Source organism: Gossypium hirsutum, chromosome A07 (assembly GCF_007990345.1).
Source record: "Gossypium hirsutum isolate 1008001.06 chromosome A07, Gossypium_hirsutum_v2.1, whole genome shotgun sequence".
In the NCBI taxonomy this organism is placed as follows: Eukaryota; Viridiplantae; Streptophyta; class Magnoliopsida; order Malvales; family Malvaceae; genus Gossypium; species Gossypium hirsutum.
The window spans coordinates 19,945,081-19,969,252 of NC_053430.1; the positions used below are offsets into that span (position 1 = coordinate 19,945,081).

A 24,172-nucleotide genomic window follows, 5' to 3' on the forward strand; every position below is an offset into this window, starting at 1 on the left:
ATATTTTAGAAATAGGATTTAAATTCTTGTAGTACTTACTAAGCCGTCACAAAGCTAACGCGTTTCTTGCCAACGTGTAGGTAAAAGCTTGTTTTGACGAACTAGGACAGTGATTGATGGCATCATATCTTCTAGCTTGAAAGAGAGTAGGGCTTAATATTTTGGTTTTAGATATGGCATGTACATAGATATAGTTGATTCAAATGAAATGTATTATTGGACCTAGTTGTAAATTATGAATACTTGTGTTAATATTATGAACTTTGTTATAATTAGAAGATATCACGATGAGTTATTTGATTATTGAGTTAGAATTGAAAGTTTATATGATTGAATTGTATATTTGGTTGATATACTTGTGAATTGAACAGGGGATTAAAGTGATAAGAAATTTGAAAGTGCAGAAAATCGTGATAAAGTATCGATACGAAAACCCAAAGCTTATTATCGCAAGATTGGTTGGATTAACATCGAAGAAGTTCCATCACCAAATTTTAGGATGACTTTCACGTTACTTCAATTCACGATGATGTCGGTCAATTTATAAATAAAGAAACAACAAAGAGAATTCCAATCACTTTTGCCATCTATTTTTTCCTTTATATGCACTTCAAACATCTTAAGGATAAAAAACAATAATACGAACCTTGCTTGCGGACCAAGAGTAATGGAATTCCAACAACAGAATCCAAGTATTATGATGCTACCATGGTTAGCTGAAGGCCACATATCACCCTACCTTCAGCTTGCCAAGAAGCTTTCTGCCAGAAATTTCATCATATATTTTTGTTTAACTCCCATCAATCTAGATTCCATAAGAAAAAGTGGTAATGTTCAAGTTGAGCCATCTTCAATTCAACTCATATATCTTCACCTTCCTTCACCATCACAACTGCCTCCACAGCACCACACCACCAGAAGTCTCCCTCCTCACCTCTTCCCTTTTCTCATACCAGCCTTTGATGCAGCAAAGCCTAATTTCTCCAATATCTTGAGTACCTTTAAACCCAATTTAGTGATCTATGATTTTTTGCAACCATGGGCTGCAGCAGCAGCGAATGAGCAAGATGTTGAATCTGTCATGTTCTTAACCACTGGTGCCGATGGTATCTCCTCAGCGGTCCATTATTTTAAGAACCCAACGTGGAACACTCTATCCAAGAGGCTGAACTCAAAAAATATCTTCTCCAATGGTTTGGTGGTATTGAAAATGGTGTTAGAAACAAAGACAGATTTTTGGAATGCTTGGAAAGATCTTCAAACATGGTGCTGATCAATACCTCACGAATGATTGAAGCTCAATACATTGATTATGTGTCTGTTTTAATGGGGAAACAGACAGTTCCTGTTGGACCCCTTGTTCAAGAATGTGGCAGCAGAGAGGAAGATGTTCATATCATGGAATGGCTTGGAAAGAAGGAACCTGGTTCAGTTGTGTTAGTTTCTTTTAGAAGTGACCTTTTTATTTCAAAAGAAGACATGGAGGAGATAGCTATGGGGCTAGAACTTAGCAAGATTTGTTTTATATGGGCTGTGGGATTTCAAGGTGGATATAACACTGCTTTATTGGAAGGCTTTTCAAAGAGATTTGAGAAGAGAGGTTTGATGGTGCAAAGATGGGTTCCAAAGGCAAAAATACTTAGCCATTCAAGCATAGGTGGGTTTGTGAGTCATTGTGGGTGGAATTCAACACTAGAAGGCATCATCAATGGTGTACCAATCATAGCAATGCCAATAAAAAATGACCAGCCTTTTAATGCCAAGGTGGTGACAGAACTGTTGAAAAGTCAAATAAGGTAAGTGTTGAAAAGTCAAAAATGGTGGGAGGTGCAATTGGCACCGAAAGAAAAAAAATAGTTGGTAAGTTGTTTAAAGTTGAAAGGGATAATTACAATTTTGGTCCCTAATTTTTAGGCCATTTGCAAGTTAGTCCCTAAACCTCAACTACAAATAGGCCTAACCATTTCTCATTTCAACTATCCCAACCAATCTTTCTCTCTTAGTTTTCTCTCTTCTCCTATTTGAGAATTCTTAAGGAATTCTATTTGTTTGTAATATTTTGGAGATAGTAAAGTTATTATCTGGTGTTAGTGCCCGAGGACGTAGGTATAATTTACCGAACCTCGTTAAAAATCTTGTGTTCTTTCTTGTCCTATTTTTCTTTCAATATTTGAGGGTATAATAGTAGTATTTAATTGTGCTATTAAATTACGATAGAAGGAATATTCTGACTAAGGAAAGACTTGGTATTTAAGAGATCCTTGTGATCCACCTCTCTTCCTTGGGAATTGAACTTTGTGTGATTTTTTAGTACAATAATTTACACGCTTTCGACCCTATTGGAACTACAAGTGGTATCAAGAGCCGAAGGTTAATCGTAGTATGCTCTGTGGTTGCAGTTTAAACTGATCTTCCACATCAGAAAAGATTTCCTTAGGTATATTGAAAGATTATGGAGAAAACGGTCGGTGTAGGAGCTTCAACATCGTCTATGTAGACAAGACCGACAATTGCAAATGCAAGATTGGCCGTGAAGATCTTTGATGGCACGGGCCATTTTGGTATGTGGCAAATGAGGTTCTAGATGCCCTTTTTCAGCAGGGTTTAGACATTGCCATTGATGAAGAGAAACTAGATGATGTACAGGAGAAAGATTGGAAGGCGATCAATCGGTTGGCATGTGGCACAATTCGATCATGCCTTTCTCGAGAGCAGAGGTATGCTTTTTCAAAGGAGAATTCTGCAAATAAGTTGTGGGTGGCACTTGAGGAAAAATTTTTGAAGAAAAACAGTCAAAATAAGCTCCACTTGAAGAAAAGACTGTTTCGCTTCACTTATGTCCCAGGTACCACAATAAATGATCACATCACCAAATTTAATCAGTTAGTCACTGATTTACTAAATACGGATGAGACATTCAAAGATGAAGATTTGGCTTTGATGTTGTTGGGGTCACTTCCTGAGGAGTTTGAGTTCCTAGAAACTACTCTACTTCATGGCAGGAATGATATATCTCTGAGCGAAGTCTGTGCGGCCTTATACAGTTATGAACAGAGAAAGAATGACAAATAGAAAAACTTAATCAGAGATACAGAAACTTTAGTAGTCCGAGGTCGTTCATACACTCGGAAGAAAACTCAAAAAGAGAGATCAAAGTCAAAGTCCAGACTCGGGAAAGATGAATGTGCCTTTTGTCTTGAGAAAGGCCACTGGAAGAAAAATTGTCCAAAGCTGAAGAATAAGGGAAAAGCTGCTGTAGATGCTTGTGTTGCAAAGCATGATACTAGTGACTCTGAACTATCACTGGTTGCATCATCATTGTCGTTCCATTCAGATGAGTGGATATTAGATTCGGGTTGTACCTGTCATATGTCCCCTAACCGGGAGTGGTTCTCTGATTTAGTAGAACTAAATGGAGGAGTTGTTTATATGGGCAATGACAATGCCTGCAAAACTGTTGGGATAGGTTCAATCCAATTAAAGAATCAAGATGGATCAACCAGAGTTCTGATTGATGTTCGGTACGTGCCCAGTTTGAAGAAAAATCTCATCTCATTGGGAGCCTTGGAATCCAATGGTTCAGTTGTTACTATGAGAGATAGGATTTTGAAAATGACATCTGGCGCACTTGTGATATTGAAGGGCATCAGGAAAAATAACTTGTATTACTACCAAGGTAGTACAGTTATTGGAGCAGTCGCTGCAGCTTCCGGTAACAAAGAATTGGACTCAATGCAGTTGTGGCATATGAAGTTGGGACATGCCAGCGAAAAATCCTTGCAAATTCTGGCAAAGCAAGGATTGTTGAAAGGTGCAAAGGCTTGCAAATTAAAATTTTGCGAGCATTGTGTTCTGGGAAAGCAAAAGAGAGTGAAATTCGGCACTGCTATCCATAATACAAAAGGTATTTTGGAATATATTCACTCAGATGTATGAGGGCCTTCTAAAACACCTTCGTTGGGAGGAAAACACTACTTTGTTACTTTTGTTGATGACTTTTCCAGAAGAGTTTAGGTGTATACCATGAGAACTAAGGATGAAGTGCTTGGAGTTTTTCTTAAATGGAAAACTATGATCGAAAACCAGACTAGCAAGAAAATCAAGTGGCTTAGGACGGACAATGAAGGGGAATATAAAAGTGATTCGTTCTTCGATGTGTGCCAATAGTATGGTATTGTTCAACACTTCACAGTTAGAGATACACCACAGCAGAATGGAGTGGCAGAGCGTATGAATCGAACATTGCTGGAGAAAGTTCGATGTATGTTGTCCAATGCTGGGTTGGGCAAGCAATTTTGGGTTGAGGCTGTGACATACGCTGGCCATCTTGTTAATCGTTTGCCATCATCTGCATTAGAAAGAAAAACTCCTATGGAGGTATGGTCTGGAAAACCGGCTACAGATTATGATTCCTTACATGTGTTTGGATCCACTGCATATTATCATGTGAAGGAGTCAAAGTTAGATCCGAGGGCAAAGAAAGCTCTCTTTATGGGAATCACTTTTGGAGTGAAGGGATTTCGTCTTTGGTGCTTAAGCACAAAGAAAATAATCTGTAGCAGAGATGTTACCTTTGATGAATCTGCCACATTGAAAAAGGTAGTAGATGAAGATATTCAGACAAGCGATACTCCACAGCAGGTGGAGTGTACTCCAAAACAGGTGGAGTTTAAGCAGATGGGGATTTGCCCAGTTAATAAGTCTAATTCTCCAGCCACAATGGAGGAATTAGAGGTTGAAGAGGTTCTGACCCAAGAACCATTAAGTACACCAGAACCAGTTGCAGTTGAAAGGCCACGAAGAGAAATTCGTAGACCTGCTCGATTTACTGATATGGTGGCCTACGCCCTTCCCATTGTTGATGATGATATTCCTATCACTTATCAAGAAGTAATGCAAAGCTTAGAAAGTGATAAATGGAAAAGCGCCATGGATGAAGAAATGCAGTCTCTCCGGAAGAACAATACTTAGGAGTTGGCGCAATTACCGAAAGGTAAAAGGGCAATCGGATGCAAGTGGGTATTCGCAAAGAAAGATGGATCTCCTAGCAAGAAAAATATTCACTACAAGGCAAGATTGGTAGCTAAAGGCTACGCTCAGAAGGAGGGAATTGACTACAATGATGTATTTTCCCCTGTTGTGAAGCATTCCTCCATTAGAATTTTGTTGGCCTTGGTAGCACAGTTGAATTTGGAGCTAGCTCAACTTGATGTTAAGACGGCTTTCTTGTATGGTGAGTTAGAAGAGGAGATCTATATGACTCAACCCGAAGGGTACACAAATGCTGGTGGTAGAAATTGGGTTTGTAAGCTGAACAAATCGCTATATGGATTGAAGCAATCCCCAAGGCAGTGGTACAAGCGATTTGATAGCTTTATGAGAAGGCAGAAGTACACAAGAAGCAAATATGACAATTGTGTGTATTTGCAGAAGCTGTATGACGGATCTTTCATTTATCTACTCTTGTATGTTGATGATATGTTAATCGCTTCGAAGAGCCAAAAAGAGATAGATAAGCTGAAGGCTCAGTTGAATCAAGAGTTCGAGATGAAAGATCTAGGTGAGGCCAAGAAGATTCTCGGCATGGAGATAAGTAGAGATAGACAGAGAGGCAAGCTTTGTTTAAATCAGAAGCAATATCTGAAAAAGATATTACACTGTTTTGGTGTAAATGAAAACACAAAACATGTAAGTACCCCACTTGCTTCTCATTTGAAACTTAGTGCTCAATTATCTCCGAAAATTGAAGAAGAAAGAGAATATATATGCTAGTGCAGTTAGGAGTTTGATGTATGCGATGGTGTGTACGAGGCCTGACATTTCACAAGCTGTTGGAGTTGTGAGCAGGTATATGCATGATCCTGGAAAAGGACATTGGCAAGCTGTGAAATGGATTCTACGGTATCTTCTAAAAATCGTAGATATTGGTTTAATTTTTGAGCAGGATGAAGCACTTGGTCAGTTTGTAGTTGGATATGTTGATTCTGACTTTGCTGGTGATTTAGATAAACGTCGTTCAACTACGGGGTATCTGTTTACTCTTGCTAAAGCCCCAGTGAGTTGGAAGTCTACCTTACAGTCTACAGTAGCTGTGTCTACTACAGAGGCAGAGTATATGGCAGTTACAGAAGCTGTTAAGGAGGCTATTTGGCTTAATGGATTGTTCAAAGACTTGGGAGTTGTTCAAAGTCACATTAGTCTATATTGTGATAGTCAGAGCGCTATTCATTTAGCGAAAAATCAAGTCTATCATTCAAGAACCAAGCATATCGACTTAAGATATCACTTTGTGCGGGAAGTCTTTGAAAAAGGAAAAATTCTACTTCAAAAGATTCCGACAGCAGATAATCCCGCAGATATGATGACCAAGGTGGTAACAATAATCAAGTTTAATCATTTTTTGAACTTGATTAACATCCTGAGAATTTGAGCACCTTCAGGTGTATGGCGCTCGAGAGCGCATTTGGAGGCACTACAAAAGATAACTTTATTGAATTTGGGGAGTTGAAGGAAATGTGTGAAGATGTAATTATCCTAATCAAATCTTTAAGGTGGAGATTGTTGAAAAGTCAAATAAGGTAAGTGTTGAAAAGTCAAAAATGGTGGGAGGTGCAATTGGCACCGAAAGAAAAAAAATAGTTGGCAAGTTGTTTAAAGTTGAAAGGGATAATTACAATTTTGGTCCCTAATTTTTTAGGCCATTTGCAAGTTAGTCCCTAAACCTTAACTATAAATAGGCCTAACCATTTCTCATTTCAACTATCCCAACCAATCTTTCTCTCTTAGTTTTCTCTCTTCTCCCATTTGAGAATTCTTAAGGAATTCTATTTATTTGTAATATTTTGAAGATAGTAAAGTTATCATCTGGTGTTAGTGCCCGAGGACGTAGGTATAATTTACCGAACCTCGTTAAAAATCTTGTGTTCTTTCTTGTCCTATTTTTCTTTCAATATTTGAGGGTATAATAGTAGTATTTAATTGTGCTATTAAATTACGATAGAAGAAATATTCTGACTAAGGAAAGACTTGGTATTTAAGAGATCCTTGTGATCCACCTCTCTTCCCTGGGAATTGAACTTTGTGTGATTTTTTAGTACAATAATTTAGACGCTTCCGACCCTATTGGAACTACAAGAACTTGGTGTGGGTATAAAGGTGCCAAGAGAGAATGGCAAGCTTAAAAGTGAGGAAATTGCTAGGATTATCAATGAAGTAATAGAGCAAGAAGGGGGGGAAATATTGAGGACTAGAGCCAAAGATGTAACACCCCGAACCCGAGACCGTCGCCGGAGTCGAACACGAGGTGTTAACAGACTTCAAACCACTTATTAAAAATTTCCCAGACAAGCTGCCAATCTGCGTACTAGTCACTTTAAAAATCATATCTTGAGTTCTGAAACTCGAAATTCAGTTCCGTAAATTTTCCCCGGAACTAGACTCATATATCTATATGGTAGAATTTTTGTAGAATTTTTGGTCGGGCCAATTGGTACAGTTTATTAGTTAAAGTGGTCCCTGTTCCTGGGTTCGACTACTCTGACCTTTGTGCATTACGACTTAGATATCTCCCTTTACAGATCTTCAATACTTATGCCATTTGTTTCTAATGAAACTAGACTCAAAAGGGAATCTATACATATAAGGCATGACTTCTAATTGTCTCTGATTAATTTAGGGTGAATTTCTAAAGTCGGGACAGGGGATCCAGAAATCGCTCTGGCCCTGTTTCACAAGAGTTTAATTATCTCCTAACATACAGCTCATATGGTCGTTTCGTTTCTTCTGTATGAAAATAGACTCATCGAGCTTCGATTACATGATTTATTCATTAATTAATTCCATTCCTACTATTTTTAGTACTTTTTCAATCTCACGTCACTGCTGCTGCCAGCATCTGTTACTAAAGCAACTATGCCTATTTCGTGATTTCTCCTTGATCTAACTAGTAATTCATCATACATATCACAAATTATGATCATGACTAGCCATGCCAAAGGCTAATCATTGTCAAACATCTCCCTACTACACCATTGCCATATCATGAATTTTAACACCAAAAATAATCAACCATGACATATGGCATAAAAATCGAATTACCAAGACTTACGACCTAACATTTTAGAACCAAATCCAACCGAACATTTATGCCATTTTCGCATGGCTAAAAGTTTACATACCAAATTTCAACAAAACATATTAGCCTATACATGCCGAAATGTTCTCCTAGACCGACTAAAAAGAAAGTACCAAAACTTGCTAGCTGCTGTGATGACTTCGATGACGGCCCGATCACGTAAAAAGAGACGAGTCCAAGAAACCTAAAATAGGTGACAAGGAAACACCGAGTGAGTATATAACTCAGTAAGTCATAAGCAATGCACTACCATCCATTAATAACATTATCACAAGAGGAAACAAAATGGAACGAGGCTAGTTACTCCATCCATACCGAACCATACCATAGTTCCTTAGACCTATCGGTTCAATCTCATACCAAGTCATGCATTCACATTCCATATACTAATCAATAGGATATTTGAGGCATTTTCATACATCATTTTATTTTCGTTACAATCATACAACTAAACGACCTTTCACCTATTCCACGATAAATCTTATGTACGTGACTTCAATTATAATTGTCACATAGGTTCAAACTTACCAAGCTCAACTCCAAATATAAACATAGCGCCTATTAGCCATGAACTCAAGGTACTTACCCGATCCGCTATCCGTGATCAACTCAATAATGTCGCACACTTAGTGTCCATAGTGATTCAAATATATATATTAAGTCCGCACACTCAGTGCTATATAATCAACTCGCACACTTAGTGCTATATAATCAAACTCGCACACTTAGTGCTGTACAATTTAAACCCGCACACTTAGTGCCAACCTCATGATCATAAATGTTTATACCCGCACACTTAATGCCGAAATCAACAACTCAATACATCTCACCTCTTTTCTTTTCATTCAACACTTTCATCACCACATGCATACATGTATATAAATTTATCATTCCATTCGGCATAATTACATAGACATTATGTCTATTTAGATCAATACAAAATATATGCTTGGTGACTTACCTTGTGTTGGGTAAGACGGTTCCAACTCGGCTACTCGATGATCTTTTCTTTGCCTTTGCTTGATTCTCCTCCTTTAACTCCTTGAGCTCCTATAGCTAAAGATGAATGCCGACTTGCTCTAGGTAAGTTCCCCTTATTTTTCTTCCTTGTTTCGGCCTTGGCAAGATGGAGAAGAAGATGAACACTCCTCTTCCCTTTTTCTCTTTTATTCAATTTTATTATAATTATTTTAAGCCATTTGTTAACTAAACAAAACATATTAAATTAGAATAAGTGGAGCACCATCACCCCTTGGCCGGCCACTCTTCATCTTTTGGGTAAATTGACATGCAAAACCACCCTTTTTGGTTCATGCACTAATAGACCATTTTAAATTAGCCTATCATATTTCACCATATCTCATATCGATCCCTATTTACTAATTTCTCATGCAATTGGCAAAATTAGAGAATGAAACTTCCACATACTCATGTACACACATAATAAGCATAGAATATAGCAATTAATTATTTTTATGACTCGGTTTTGTGGTCCCGAAACCACTTTCCGACTAGGGTCACACTAGGGCTGTCACAAAAGAGGTTGGCCAAATATTGAAAGGAGAAGAGGAAACAAATGTAGCAATGGACCGAATACTGCAGCTTATGAAACCACCAAATACTACATAACTATAAGCTAATGAAATCACAGATCAATCAAGCCTCTAGGAAACAGAACTCATCTATGTAATTTCCCTTTTTTTGGGGGGGGTCAAATAAAAACATGGAATTATTTGGTGACATTGCATGTTCTGCTGTCATTGCTAGCAGACCATAGCAAATGCTTTAGATTGTCAGCAGATTCTAAGTTCCGAAAAAAACAAAATCGGCCAGGGATAATAAGTTGATATGTACTTTGCTGTAGCATGAAAGTCAGTGTCTCAACATATATATTTTGGTAGATAAAAACAGCCTAAGGAGAAAATAATACACTAATTTTTTAAAAAAAGTAACATAATTCGTTTTAATTAAGCTTTCTAGCAGATTGTGGGTGTTCTTCAAACCAATGAATTTAAATTTGTCGCTATACACTTGGTCATATGATCAGCAATCATATTTTGGGATCTCGGAATATAATGAACAACGACCTTCCAGTTTCAACTCAACAAACGATAAACAAAACGTAAATCAGCCAAGTATATAAAGAATTTAATATCTTGATATGGAATTTTAAAGGTAACAATTTAGTTTCAAAGTATTTATACTAGAAGTCGAATTACAATTTTATCCTATTTACTTAAAAAATTAATAATTTAGTCATTACATGTTAAATAAAAAGGTAAATTAGTTTTTTTAGTTAAAATTTTCATCCAATTTTTACCGTAAAAAACCGATGTGATTGACAGAATAAGCAGATAATTACACATGGTGTATCAGAGTACCTCATATAGACATATAAGAACCAAATTTTAATAGCAGAAATGAATAAAATTTAAAAAGAAAAAAAAAAGACCAATTTACTTTTTTTTATATAACCTATAAAAACTAATTTATTCAAAGGATGGTAAAAGGAACTAAACAGTAGTTTTACTGAAATCCCGAAGCTTCTAGGAAGTGTTAGAACGTATAAAACGAGCTCAGCTCTGAAATCATACTCTTCTAACTTGTCTTGCACATATAACTCCCTTCACTACAGGAAAATAGGGCTTTAGCGGCGTTTTTAGTGGCGTTCCATCAAAAAACGCCGCAAAAATTGTAAAACACAGAGCAATAGCGGCGTTTTACCAAAAACGCCGCTAAAAACAGAGCAATAGCGGCGTTTTTTGTTAAAACGCCGCTAAAAATAGGTCAATAGCGGCGCTTTCGGTAAAACGCCGCTAAAAACCAGAGCATTAGCGGCGCTTTCGGTAAAACGCCGCTAAAAACCAGAGAATTAGCGGCGCTTTCTGTAAAACGCCGCTAAAAACCAGAGCATTAGCGGCGCTTTTGGTAAAACGCCGCTAAAAGTCATATAACCCCTAAAACTCTAAACCCAAAAAAATCATAAACATTAATCTATAACCCCTAATGCACTAAACCTCTAAACCTTAAAAAACCCTAAACCTTAAACTATAACTTTTAAAACCTTAAACCCCAAAAAATATCATATGGATGTTGATGTTTATATACATTGATATTAATGTAAAAGCTTATGTTCATAACAAATTATGGAAGAAATACTTAATATTGATTAAATTTATTTTTGGGTTTAGGGTTTAATATTTCAGGTTTAAGGTCTATGATTTAGGGTTATATGGTTTAAGTTTAATGGTTCGTCGTAAACCTAATTGGTTCCTTCCAATTACGTAAATCAATAGTTCAAACCGCACTCAAAGGTAGGGCATTTCCCATTTTTATAGGAACTTCTGTACCAGAAACAATGGTATCTCCAATTATAGCCCATCTGGGATGTAAAATATATCTCTTCTCACCATCCCATAGTGTATGAGACAAATGTATGCATTTCGATTAGGGTCGTATTCTATGGTTACGATTCTACCATATATGTCTTTTTCATTTCGTCGAAAATCAATTTTACATGTTAATCTCAAGTGAATCATATTCAATAATTAAATCTTAAACCCTATAATTAATTATTGTTATCGATAATAGATATATTGATTTTGATAAAAAAATATTTTTTTATATATTAATAAAGTGTTATATTGTTTAATGGATTGAAGGGATATTTTGTGGAAAACGTTTTAAATGATAAGTTTACCTTTAAATTTTATTAATAGTTTTTTGTTTATACGATTTTAATATTTATCTATACTGACTAATTAAAATATATATTTATTTATACGAATGAAAATCCTCTGCACTCATTTGTGTCTCCACATTTTTTTAATTGTAACTCATTTTCTTTTTATAAAATAGTGAATTTTCCTTTATTCGTAAATCAATCTTCTTATTAAAAAGTTGCAACCCTTTTTTTTGTTTTTATTTTTAAATAAGTGTTGTTTTAGTTCCAACTTGTTTTATAGAGTGTTTTTTTTATTCTTTTAAGGTTGATGGTTTATGTTTTATGATTTAGGGTTTGAAGACTATAATTAAGGGTTTAAGGTTTAGATAATCTCTTATATATTAAATAAAAAGCTTAAAAATTTAATATTTAATATTTTAGTCCATATTTCAGTTAAAAAGTTCAATATTCAAAATTTAAAAAAAATCCAAAAAATGATAATCTCAGCACAAAAATTTTGAAAGAAAAAATAGAAAAAAAATATGTTAAAAATGAAAAAAAAATCAAAATTGAGCAATAGTGGCGTTTTTAGGTAAAGCGAAATTAAACTCTATAGTGGCGTTTTTGGTAAAAACGCCACAAAAGACCATTATTTTTTATCCTTTTTTTTTAAATCCCGCTCACAATTTTTTGGTTACCCGCTTCTCATCTTCTTCTCATTTCCTTTTACTCTTAAAATTGATCTAAGCATAAATACCCATCTCCGAATAGATCTGCTTGTTTATCGCCTCTTGCTTTCGTCTCTTATCACCAGAAAAAACTATTCCTCATAGTCCAAAGCTTAACAACGGAGGTTTCTTGAGGTTTGAGTTCTTTTAAAAGCTATATTTAAAACCATTTTTTTAGTTTTATGTTGATTCTTCTTAAAGATCCCAATTTGTTTTTTCAAGCATTCGATTTTTTTTAGTATTCATGATAGATTCCTTTTTTTAATTCAACGATTTTGGTTGTTCTGGATCTGGGTTTTGGAAGTTTACTTGTTTCCTTTCAAAGAACAAAAAATGGGTTATTGTTTGTTTAGTGAGAAAGTTGAAGGGAAATTATGGGATCTCATGTTCTTTTGGGTAACTCTTGGTTTTAGTGATATGGTGGGTTTAGTGTATTTTTTTCAAAATCTCAGTTTTAAGTTTCTGAATCGTGAGATTTTAAGCATGTGCTTGGTAAACAAACATAGAATTAGGGTTTTGAAGTGTTTATTTGGGAACTTAAGGGATCTTTGTGCTTAGAAAACAAACTAGATTTTATCCAAGAACCGTTAGTTCTGTTTCAACTATTATCTGAATTTTTATTTTTTGCATTATTTTACTCATGGGCTTTGTCATTCCCTATCTTGTTCATTCAGTTTGTTTTCTTTACTTGTATATGTTTAAAAAACACTATTGGCTGAATGGCGGAGAGTGCCGTAATTTAAACTAAAGTCATTTCGTTTGGATTTGTTGTTTTACAAGTCCAAAAAGCTAGATTTCTGCAGGGAAACTATTTCATATAAAATTAACCCAACTTGTTGTGGGAATTGCAAATACTGATTTCCATGTTGGTTTGGTGTAGGCAATTGTTGTCAGATATTCTTTGTGGTTATAATACTTGAGGCCATGCCTGCTACAAAGTAGGTTGCTTTACATTTTTCTGCCTGCTATAAGTTTCTTTAATTCTAGTAGTTCAGGGTTTTCTTTTTCCTTTTTTTAATTGTTTTTCTTTTTGTTTGTTAAAATTTTTGAGGTGCATGCTATGAAATTTTGTCTACATTGAATAATTTTGTTTCTTTAGAAGAATATTTCTCTTGTTGAATATATACTAGTCAGTGTTTTTATAATGCAATAGAATAGTTTGAATGTGATCCTATGGTGTCTGAGATGTATTATATTAAAAAATCTCTCTTCTTTTTCCTGCTCTAATGGTTCTGAATTTTTGTTTTAAACTTTAGTGGATTTACTTTTTACAGTTTTTCTTGGGATTTGCGATATTGAAAGTGCTTCGATTAGATACTTATTTTTGTTTTTCCTTGTCATTGTTAAGAAGAACTTACCTGGCTGTGTAAGAGTTACAACGTTTACTTGTATTAATCTTAGTCGGTACATTGTGGTTCAGTACATTTTCTACTGTGATATCTAATTTTCTATTGGATTTTTATGCAATTAAATTGATTGTTTATTAAAACCTTTTGTTGTACTAACTTGTATTAAGGTTTTTAATCTTTTATATAAGTATGGATATGTTTATTAACCTTTAGACTTTCTCGTTGACCTTCCTGTTTCTTATATAGTTTTTTGATAAAATGTCAAGAAAGCTTGTGATCTGGTTTTCGGTTATTCTATTCTGTAGAATTTTTTCAAGATATGTTGAATTTTCTTATTGGATTTTCCCCTTTACCAGAGTTCTGATTGCAGTCACATTGGCTATGCATTCAACAAGTTGATGAAGCAAATTGGACATCCGGATGAGTTTGAACTGCCAGATTGCTTTAATAATTGACTTTCTGTTCCTTGTGTAGAGATGGATGAATTTGCTTTAGGATCTTATTGGTCATAGTCATGGAGAAGCTGAAACTTTCGTAGCAATTTCAGAAGAGGTATGACAAATATGCTTACGTTTAAAAGAGATTTGCTTTTCGTCCTTTCAAAGATTCTCCTAACCTTTCATTGCTGCTTTTATGATTTTCTTTTCACATAGTTGGGTGTATTCAAATTGCTTTTGATTTGCCAATGAGGTTTAATAGTGTTTTCACCAAATTTATTTTGGTTTAAATCTTTTTCTGTGCCCTTTTTATAAAGTTATTTAGATTTGGTTCAAGATAAATTCTAATTACTATTTTCATTGTGCTTTGTGATGCTTGATTTTGATTATAGTCTATTCAGATATGTATAATTTTATAACTATAATTGTACTTGTGAACTTAAAAAAAATGATTTAGGTGTCTTCCTGCTTTTCGATGCGTATATCCCTCCAAATGATTTTTCTCAAAGACTATGGAATGTAGACAAAGTTCATGCTTTGAATGGAAAACGAAATACTTGATACCAAAGGCAAAGTCAAAAAATTATTTGAGGGGTTACAAATGAATGGAGATTTTAGTGGACAAAGTGCAATTATACCATTATACTATCTTGTAATTTCTTAAAAATTAAAAATTAAAACTAGATTGCCGTGTTTAACGATTTAAAGGCTGTTGGAAGTTATATATGTCATTTACCTTGATTATGGATTATCTGTCATTTACCTTGCCTTGAAACTGCGGATTGTATTGATTCCTTAATTTGGTTAATTTTCTTTTCGTAGGTTATTGGCTCCCTATATATCTTCTGGCATATTTTTAGAAATTTTCAAGCTTTGGATAAAAGGTCATAAGGTGATCGTTCTAGACATTCCGTTGTTCTAGCTATTCCAAGTAAAGCTTTTGATTTACCCTTTTTTTCATTTCTTTATTTTTGATTAATGATTCGGTGATTTGATTTTTTTTTTTGAATTTTTGCAGTCATTGATGGATTGAAGGAGAAATTTGCTGAGGCAACGAGGTGAAATGATGTTAAAGCTATTGTTCTTACGGTGAGTCTCGAGTTTTTAATCGAATCATCATTTTATTGCATGTTGAGTCTTCGAATTTAGCTCGCTGACTTCTATTTTTTGTTTTTTTTTTAATTGGTTGACGAAGGCAAAGGAGGAAGGTTTTCCGGTGGTTTTGATATCAATGTTTTCACGAAAGTTCATGGAACCGGTATGAGTTTATTAGTTAGGCAATTTAATTTGAGTGTGAATTTAGTGATTATCGAGTTAATTACTTAAATTTAGTGAGGAGTGGAAATTTAAAATCTCTGATTGTGTATTTGATTGGTGGTTAAATAGGTGATGTGTCGGTCATGCATGATGTAACTGTTGATCTTGTCACTAATGCAATAGAAGGTTCCTAATTCCTTTTCTTATGTTGATTTTTTTTTAAAAAACTTTTGGCATTGCGTTAAACATATTTCTGCTACAGGTGTTTCTAGCCCACGGACTACAGCTTGAGAAAATAAACAAAGCTTTAATATTTGATTGTAAATTGTCTTGCAACGTTTAGATGTTTTGTTGTTTTTATTAATAAACAAGATGCTGTATTTTATTTATATCTTTATATTTAATCTAATTTTTATTATTTATTTTAGTTTTGATTCTATATTTTTATTTTTATTTTAATATTTAATAACTTGAGTTCTAACTTTTGAATTTTAATTGTGTTATTAATTTATTATTTTAAATTCTAAATTTGAATTCATCAAATTTTATATTTAGTTTTAAAGTTAAAATTTTTATAGAAAATTTAATTTGATAATGAATTTTAATAGAAAATTTTTATATTTATGTCATGGATATTATTCTCTTCAATATTTTGATAATGAATTTTAATTTTTCATGACCTTTATAATAATTTATAGTATTTTTTTTTTAAAATTTCATGATCTTTAGCGGCGTTTGGGGAAAAAGTGCCGCTAAAGGTTATGATCTTTAGCGGCGTTTGTGAAAAAAGCGCCGCTAAAGGTCGTAGTTAGAGGTCATGGTTTTTAGCGGTGTTTGTGAAAAAAGCACCGCTAAAGCTCCTGGTCTTTAGCGTCGTTTGCAAAAAATGCGCCGCTAAAGGTCCTGGTCTTTAGCGGCGTTTTTTTCGAAAAAACGCCACTAATTTTTGTGGCGTTGTATATAGCGACGTTTTTTGCGACGCTTAGGAAAGCACCGCTAAAAGTATTAACGGCGCTTAAAAAGCCGCTAAAAGTCTATTTTCCTGTAGTGCTTTTTATAGATAAAATGTACTTAGCTGTCCAAATTATTTAGTTTCTTTTAACATAAAATATTTAGTAATTTTAAAATTCGATGAAAAATATTTAAAAAAACAAAAAAAATAAAATAATATAGGACTTCCAAAACATTTTTAAAAATTAATTTCTAAAAGAATATTCAATGTTACATCTGTGAGGCACCTACTTAAGTCTTGATTTTGCTTTCCTTATTTTTCAAAGGAGTTTCGCTTTCTATTCCTTATTTTAAGCATGACCGACAATGAAGTTTCGCATTGGCAATATGGTCTGTAAGCTTTTTATTTTCCCTCGTGGGCTAAGATCCCATCTCTATCGTCACTAATACGATATATATAGAAAACCAACTCATCATGTTCTTGGATTTTCCTTTTGATTTTATCTCTACAAAGAACAAACCCAGATCACATCATAACAATAATGGAGATTGAAAATTTTTTATTCTTTGATCTGTTGAACGCATGTACATCCCCATTGGGACCTTTGGTTTTTTATCTAAAACGAAAAAACCAACTTCAGTTTCTTTTTTTTTTTCTTTTTTTTTTTTGTTCTAACAAAAGTGAAATGATTTACTGGGGACGACCGGAGAAAGTTCATAGAAACCAAAGATGTTTTCGGTTGAAGAAAAAGAAAGTTTTATCGTCTGGAAGATCCGAACATTTGATCGAGAAGGATAAGTAGAGCCATGGCGGAGTCCGTTGTGATATGTCCCGGCCAAACAATAAGGCGGAAGACGTCGGTTCCAAAGGCGACACCGCCAACAGCTTCTTTCCGCTTGATTTCGGCTACTAACCGCCTCTTATCATCGAAAACAGCGCAATTTCGTTGCGAATACGAGCCTTCAATCTCGTACATGATGTTTTTCCGACTGTTATTGTTGCCGGAGCTAACGTAAGCCAAGCACTTGCTTAAGATATTCACTGATTTCTTAACGCAAAGTCGGGGCTTCACCATGGATTCTCCCTCGTAAACCAGCCAACTATCACCGAGGCTCATTTTCTGACGATATCCAAACATAGCAACATCAGTAAAACTGCAACTAATTAACTAATAATAGATTTAACCATTTTAAACTGATGTTTTACCTTGCGGCGGATAGTGAGGAGAGGGTTGCCACTGGCATCCATGAGAAGGATCTCACCCTTATTGCCTTCCATGTAATTATCGACCCTGAAAACCAAGTCACCTTTAGAATCGAACACCGTGAAGCCATTACAGTTGAAAAGCAATGACTTTTTCCAGACGGTTAGAATCGTCTCCTCACTTGTTTCACCCGCCGATAACAGCTTATTCTGCGGTGGCTGTTTCTCCGAGATGGCATCACCGATGGTAAAACTAGCGTTGGGAAAAACCTTTGTCATTCGTGTAAAAGGTTCCAGCCTTGAGAACAATAAGATTACGAGTCAACCGACACTAAAAGATCAACTCAAAGAGATGATACAAAAAAAAAAAAAGAACCTTGGGGAATTGATCTTTGCTTAGGTGAATGAGTTAGACTAAAAGGCAGTGCGTGCGTATATATATATATGAAGGGTTAGAAAATGGCATTTGGAGGGAGAGAAAAGAGGCGCACCAATTGGGTTTAGGTTAGAAAAGTCTAGCACGAGTGTGCCTTCATTATTTCCATGACGTCAAACCTGCAATTGATTGGACGACGAAAATAGTTGAAAAAAGTGAAAACGAAAGGTATAGCTAGGCTGCCAACTCGATATTATGTGATAAATTCCGGAGTGGGAATTTAGTGGATAGAAAAATAATATTACAATTTGATGATGTGGCTCGAAATTTGTTGTTGATTTATGAGAATGAATGAAACAAATTTTCTAAAAAATGATAAAACTAAAAATATAAAAAATTAAAAGAAGGTTGGATGAAAATTGTAATTATAAGGAAAAGAATAAATCTTAGCCTCCAAACCCTATCTTGAGCATTGAAATGGAGGAGATATATTACTATAATAGAATAAAGATAAAATTTGTGGCTCAAAACTAGTTAGCGGTGAGACTTGTCCTTTAGGCAATGCTTTTGCGTTAGATATTTATTTTGGCTTTGACGACGATTTCGCTGATTTTATTAAACAAGAAATTTAAATGGGGACAGGACGGATTTGGGCGACTGTGACTCCCCCCATTGCCAGGAGCCATTTTTATTATTTATTATTATCCGCGTCCGTCCTCTCCACCCTTTTTTTCGTGAGATATTAACTTTTATAAATCCAAAATTATATTAGGAATAAATACAAGGACGGTTTGGTTTTGTTTTGTTTTGTTGTTTATGTAATTTATAATCTAAAGAATAATATTTGTTTATACATATACATGAAGCATTGAAGGTTAGAGGCAGTGTTCCAAGATTTTCACCCTTTCGAGAAAGATGAATAAACTTAGTCAAACCCTAAACTCAATTGTGGTCGAGATGATCATCATCATATTATAATATATAGAGTCAAACATGGAATTAAATTTTGAAGCAACTATGAATACGAAAATGGAGGAAGAGACTTATGTCTATATCACTATAATTAGGCATTCAGAGTTTCTTTTCTTTCTATGAAAGGCATTAAGAATTTTCTTTGCAGATATCAGTACATTGTTTGATGAGGAAACTCTACAAATAACCTGCTAATTCTCCTATTTACTACATGCATATTATATTCATGTCTTTTCCTTTTTATTTTATTTTTTAAAAAACTAATTTTGTTAACCAATGCGATTAATAAAGAAGAAAAGATGGTGGTTGTGATTGTCATTTACCCTTGATTGAGACCGAGAGACATTAAATAAAGTGTCTGGTAAATTTGTTTGATGAAATAAATTTAGATAAAAGGAAGAAGAGGAAGAAGGTCAAGTGGTTTCTATATCTTAGTCCCCTTCCTCAGGTGTTGTGGTGAGCTTATATTCGAGATACAAAAGACTCTGCGCATCTTGAATCCTACTGATAGTAGAATTAGATGTTATTTCCTTATAGTGGAGGTGATCTATGGCTTTTTAAGGAAAATCAAGCAATCAATAAATCTAAGATCCCACGTATGTAGATATATTAACTTATAATTTGCTCATTGATGACACATGAAGGGACGCAGAGAGAAATATAACAAATTTTATATTTAATTTCTATTCAAATATGAATATTTATTTTATAAATTCTTAAATATATATCAATCAAATAAATATATTACACATAGAAAGATCCAAATAATAAAAAGATTAATTAATAATAAGTTAACATAGCTTACCTAACAAAAAAAAATCAAAATCAAAGGAAGAGAGAGGCTTAATGTTTTACTTGACTAATTTAACTAAACCAGCTTGTTCTTTAGTGTTTACTAACAACTTGTAATATATAATATATACATATGAATAAATATAGTTTGAGTTATAGTGTAGGACATAACAGGCAATGACATAACATGAAGTTAGCTTGGCTGTCCCTGCCATGAAAAATAATTTACAGATTTAAGAGAACAAAGCATTTGGAATATGCCCTTTGTTTTTCCTAAGCAAATATCCAAAACTTCACTTTCTACATATTGGCTGGTTTATATAAATTATGCTTATATACAAAACTAACTCTTCCTATATAGGATGTTTTATACAAATTAGGGTTATATATAAAATTAGTCTTTCTGATATTTTATTTTTCAATTTAGTACCTAATGCTTCTTCTAGAAACTTGGAATTGAGTTGAAAATTTTGAATTTGAATTTTTAAATCCTACTTCGTTTGGATGTCCATTAAAAAAAAATTGGATTTGGAAAAATCTAACTTGATCAAACCTAAAATTTGAATTCCATTTAAAAAGTTGGAACTTGTAAAATCCAAATCAGTATAAAAGCAAAACCATTATTATAAATTAATAGTGAATATTCAAAAAATACATTAATGATTGTTAATAGTTTAAAATATTGATAAGTAATAGTATTTTATTGTTTAGAAAAATCTAACAAATTATAATTATTGATTAAATAGTTGTATTATAAAGACTTAATTTTTGAACCTTATTTTATAATGCCATAACCTTGCAAAACAACATAATTCTATTAAAGGGTATTTCATTAAAAGATATATCCCTATATAAAAGTGTATCTCATGGAAATATGCAATTATTGGATGTCTTTGTAAAGGGCTTTTCTATTAGTCATGTTGGGATTTTTTACTTAATGGAGAATTTCAAGTTGTACTTCATTCGTGTAGGGTGTCTTTCAGTTTCACAAATAATGTTTTTTTTTCTATACAATGCCTACAAACTACTCACAATCTCACCCCAACCCTTAAATAGGAGGATAATACACTTCAGCACACTCGAACCCACAACCTCTTGCATTGGCAATAATATCGATGTCAATCGAGCTAAGACTTTATTAGCTTTTCAAGTCATTTTCACTATTATGTTTGAAGTGTTGAGAGTTTTGTAGTATTCTAGAGGCATATTAAGTCCTCAAGGAAAATGTTCTAGACCATCATATTTTACTAACATTAATTTTTATCTTTTCTTGCTATTGTCTCTATTTATTTTTTTAATAATTTTAAGAATTTAATATGATTTTCATATGAGATTTAAAATTAAGACAATAATAGTGAACAAAATAAAAATAATAGTTTATAACCAAAATGATTGTTTTAAGATCGAGTCTGAAGCTAGAATTGTAAATTGCAAATATTGTTTGATCTTTGGTTACTATGATAAATAAGTCAACTAATTATTTCAATTTATTGTTCGAATCTTATTTCATGTTAAGAATGCAATTTTATTAATTGATAAATTCTGAAAATTGTATTAAAATGGACAAATTTTCTTTTAATTGTCGAATAAATTTTTTTGTGATGGCAAAATTAATTTTAGTTTTAAATGAAATTTCTTTAGGAATGCTTTTCAGGATTTTTTTATTGTATGTATATAATTATGAATTTTGAGGATGCTCATTTTTTTTAGTAAAAATAAAAACAAGCTCACAATTCAAACTAATTACACAAGAAAACTCTATAAGCAAGATTATCTCTTACTTGAAGTAGGAGAAATAGTTAGGACTTCGCTTGGAATATCTTTAAACACCATCAGGCTATAATTTGTATCAAAGGCCATTTTGGCCATGCAATCAACTATTTTGTTGTGGTCCTTGGGAATATGCTGCAAATTTCATAATCTTATATTCTCCAACGGATGATGAATGCGTCTAATAAGGGCGAATTTTGCATTCGTCAGCGAGGATTCCTGAATGGCCTTAACCGCCTCCATGCTATCCATTTGAATCATTACTGCATTGTATCTCCTATCTTGGATAAGATTCAAGCCATCAAAAATACCCCACAGTTTAACATCTAAGATGAAACATGCACTAGATACATATTATGTCCCATAATCCACTCCCTACGACCATTCTTCAAGACTCCTCTTGCTGCAGCCTTACTAGAATCTACCTAAACTGTACCATCAGTACAAAGGCTGATCCAATTCTCCAACATTTGGTATGTTGGCCTTGGTACCTGTTGTCTAAGTAATTCCTTCCTGTAAAAAGAAACAAATTGTTTTGCCCAGGTGTATGATACTCTAACTATCTCATTTGCAAACCAAGAAACCCCCTGAAAAATAAAAAGATTTCTTTTTTTTCGTATTCGCAATTAAACCAAATAAACTTAACCAACTTACATCACCAATGGCGAATTTGGCAGAACTGTGCAAATTAGACTTAAACTATTGAAGAAAGTCGCCTACAAAGAAATGCCCACTAGCTCTATCAGGAAGGACTTACCTTCAATTTTCTTTAGATGCAAGATAGTCTCTTATAACATGCAAAATATCTTCAGAGTGGTGTTCATACAACATGTTCTTCGCTTCTAGTTTTATAAATTCTATATTTAGAGAATGTGTGCCCTCATATTTATTTTTTTGGAATCAAACATGTAATTGGATGATTAATCAATCAATGAAATGATTTATAAAAAAATCTTTCAATCTAAAATCAGTGAAGCATAAGGGATTTATATATATAACTAAAACGATATTTACAAGTAAATTGAGCAGTGCGAACTATTTCAAGCATTGATGAATAATAATAAAACACAACGATATGATTACGCAACTTTGTTTTTCTATGTTTATGAAGCCTTGTCTAGAAATATAATACACTATCTGAATATCTTGTATAACAAGTGATTACAAGCTCCAACACTTACTATATTAAAATCTCACTCTTATACTTAAGATATAGATCACTTTTGTTTTCCCCCTAAAAACTTAGGACAAAAACTAACACATTTTGATTTTACACTTAATGCACTCTAAAAAGAAGTCACTTAATGAACAAGAATAAGTGCTCTCAATATAGTTCAACAATTATACAAGTCTTTTCAATTTATAAGGAATCAAGACTTGCTAACATATTAGATCAATTACAATCAATCTTCCTATTAAAACAACAATATAATCAGCTCTAAGAATATCTTTAATAAGTCCAAGATACGTCTTGAATCTTTAAGATATACTTCCAAGTTTACTCAGTCCGATCTAATATCTTCAAAATAGGAAAATTGGTTTCCTTGGTCCAATTTGTAATATCTCGTTTTTCAGTGGTGATGAAATAGTTGTTTTGGGACCACAAATTCCGGCATGTCGATTCGTAAATATTATTTATATAATATGTTCGAAGTCATTAAGGTCGTGTTAAAATATGGTTAATAAATTTTAATGTTGGATAATCAAATAAGTAAAAAAGGACTAATTAGTAAACATTGTAAAAGTTAGTTGTTATTAGTAAATTGGGTTTAATAGCTTTTGAAATTTAATTTGAAGGCCTTAAATAGTAATTAGACTATCACTATCCATTATGGATGGTAATAGGTTTAAGTTTGGCCTAATTGAATGATATATTAAAAGGTAAAATTGTAATTTAGAATTAAAACTATAATTTAATAAAATAAAAAGAAGAAATATGTCATCATCTTTCGAAGAGCTTAGTGTCGAAAATTGGAGGGGAAGAACACCATTTTTGGGTGTTTGAGGTACAATCAAACAATTGGGTGCATGCATGGTATGAATTGTAAGCCTATTTCTTGTAATTTTTACGTTTTTGATATCGTTGCAACGAGATCCTGATAACCTAAACATTTATTTTTAAAACTGTTAGAGATTTTGAAAGGTAGCATTGATGAGTTATTGTTGTTCATGATGTTAAATAATAGATTTGAGTTATTAGGTATTGACTATGAATTTTTTTTATTGAATAATTTTGTTAGTTTTTGTGTTAAGAAGTAATTTGAAACAACATCAAAATGGACATGGTATTCTTGTGAATTTTGAATATTTTTGGGTCGTACTAATATGTAAATGAATTCGGAAAGCTTATGGTATTTAGAAATTTTGATAATTTTGAAATTTTGGATTAAAGGACTAAATTGTGAGAAATGTAAAAGCTTAGGGAAAATGTGTAATTAATGGAAAGTTAAGGTTCATGTGCATTAAATTGAGTATTAATTTTATATGAAATTAATATATGATATTTAATTACTATTTTAGATCAAGATTTGAATCAAA

The 24,172-nt window shown here is 33.4% G+C and overlaps 3 protein-coding genes and 1 long non-coding RNA gene across 9 annotated transcripts; 3 read left to right on the forward strand and 1 right to left on the reverse strand.

Moving 5' to 3' along the window:
- The first annotated feature begins 667 nt into the window (after nt 1-667).
- On the forward strand, nt 668-1,273 carry LOC107955906 (flavanone 7-O-glucoside 2''-O-beta-L-rhamnosyltransferase-like). The gene has a single exon (XM_041074099.1). The coding sequence runs from the start codon at nt 668-670 to the stop codon at nt 1,271-1,273; it is 606 nt and encodes a 201-aa protein (XP_040930033.1).
- Nucleotides 1,274-1,287: 14 nt separating this feature from the next.
- On the forward strand, nt 1,288-1,800 carry LOC121203667 (cyanidin-3-O-glucoside 2-O-glucuronosyltransferase-like). Its single transcript, XM_041074100.1, has one exon. The coding sequence runs from the start codon at nt 1,288-1,290 to the stop codon at nt 1,798-1,800; it is 513 nt and encodes a 170-aa protein (XP_040930034.1).
- Nucleotides 1,801-12,414: 10,614 nt separating this feature from the next.
- Nucleotides 12,415-15,991, forward strand: LOC107953289 (uncharacterized). Of its 6 annotated transcripts, none has more exons than XR_001699160.2 (6): nt 12,481-12,661; nt 13,407-13,464; nt 14,232-14,427; nt 15,135-15,243; nt 15,331-15,401; nt 15,508-15,991. It is a non-coding gene; the product is annotated as an uncharacterized lncRNA (long non-coding RNA). The 6 variants fall into 6 exon arrangements; XR_001699164.2 differs by having other exon boundaries at nt 12,487-12,661; nt 14,350-14,427; XR_005930482.1 differs by lacking the exon at nt 13,407-13,464 and having other exon boundaries at nt 12,487-12,661; nt 15,508-15,755; nt 15,832-15,991.
- A 1,063-nt stretch (nt 15,992-17,054) lies between these two features.
- LOC107953288 (protein LURP-one-related 8) lies at nt 17,055-18,270 on the reverse strand. Its single transcript, XM_016888538.2, has 2 exons — nt 17,728-18,270; nt 17,055-17,641 (listed from the first exon to the last, which is right to left on the reverse strand). Exons 1-2 carry the CDS (start codon nt 18,001-18,003, stop codon nt 17,279-17,281), a joined length of 639 nt encoding a protein of 212 aa, XP_016744027.2. The 5' UTR covers nt 18,004-18,270; the 3' UTR covers nt 17,055-17,278.
- Between the last annotated feature and the right edge of the window lie 5,902 nt (nt 18,271-24,172).

What these genes read in the sequence shown, in the direction of transcription:
- LOC121203667 (XM_041074100.1), top strand. Translation starts at nt 1,288, where the DNA reads ATGATTGAAGCTCAATACATTGATTATGTGTCTGTTTTAATGGGGAAA.
- LOC107955906 (XM_041074099.1), top strand. Translation starts at nt 668, where the DNA reads ATGGAATTCCAACAACAGAATCCAAGTATTATGATGCTACCATGGTTA.
- LOC107953288 (XM_016888538.2), bottom strand. Translation starts at nt 18,003, where the DNA reads ATGACAAAGGTTTTTCCCAACGCTAGTTTTACCATCGGTGATGCCATC. An exon ending in TCCTCACTATCCGCCGCAAG is followed by an intron (nt 17,642 to 17,727) that starts GTAAAACATCAG and finishes GGATATCGTCAG; the next exon opens with AAAATGAGCCTCGGTGATAG.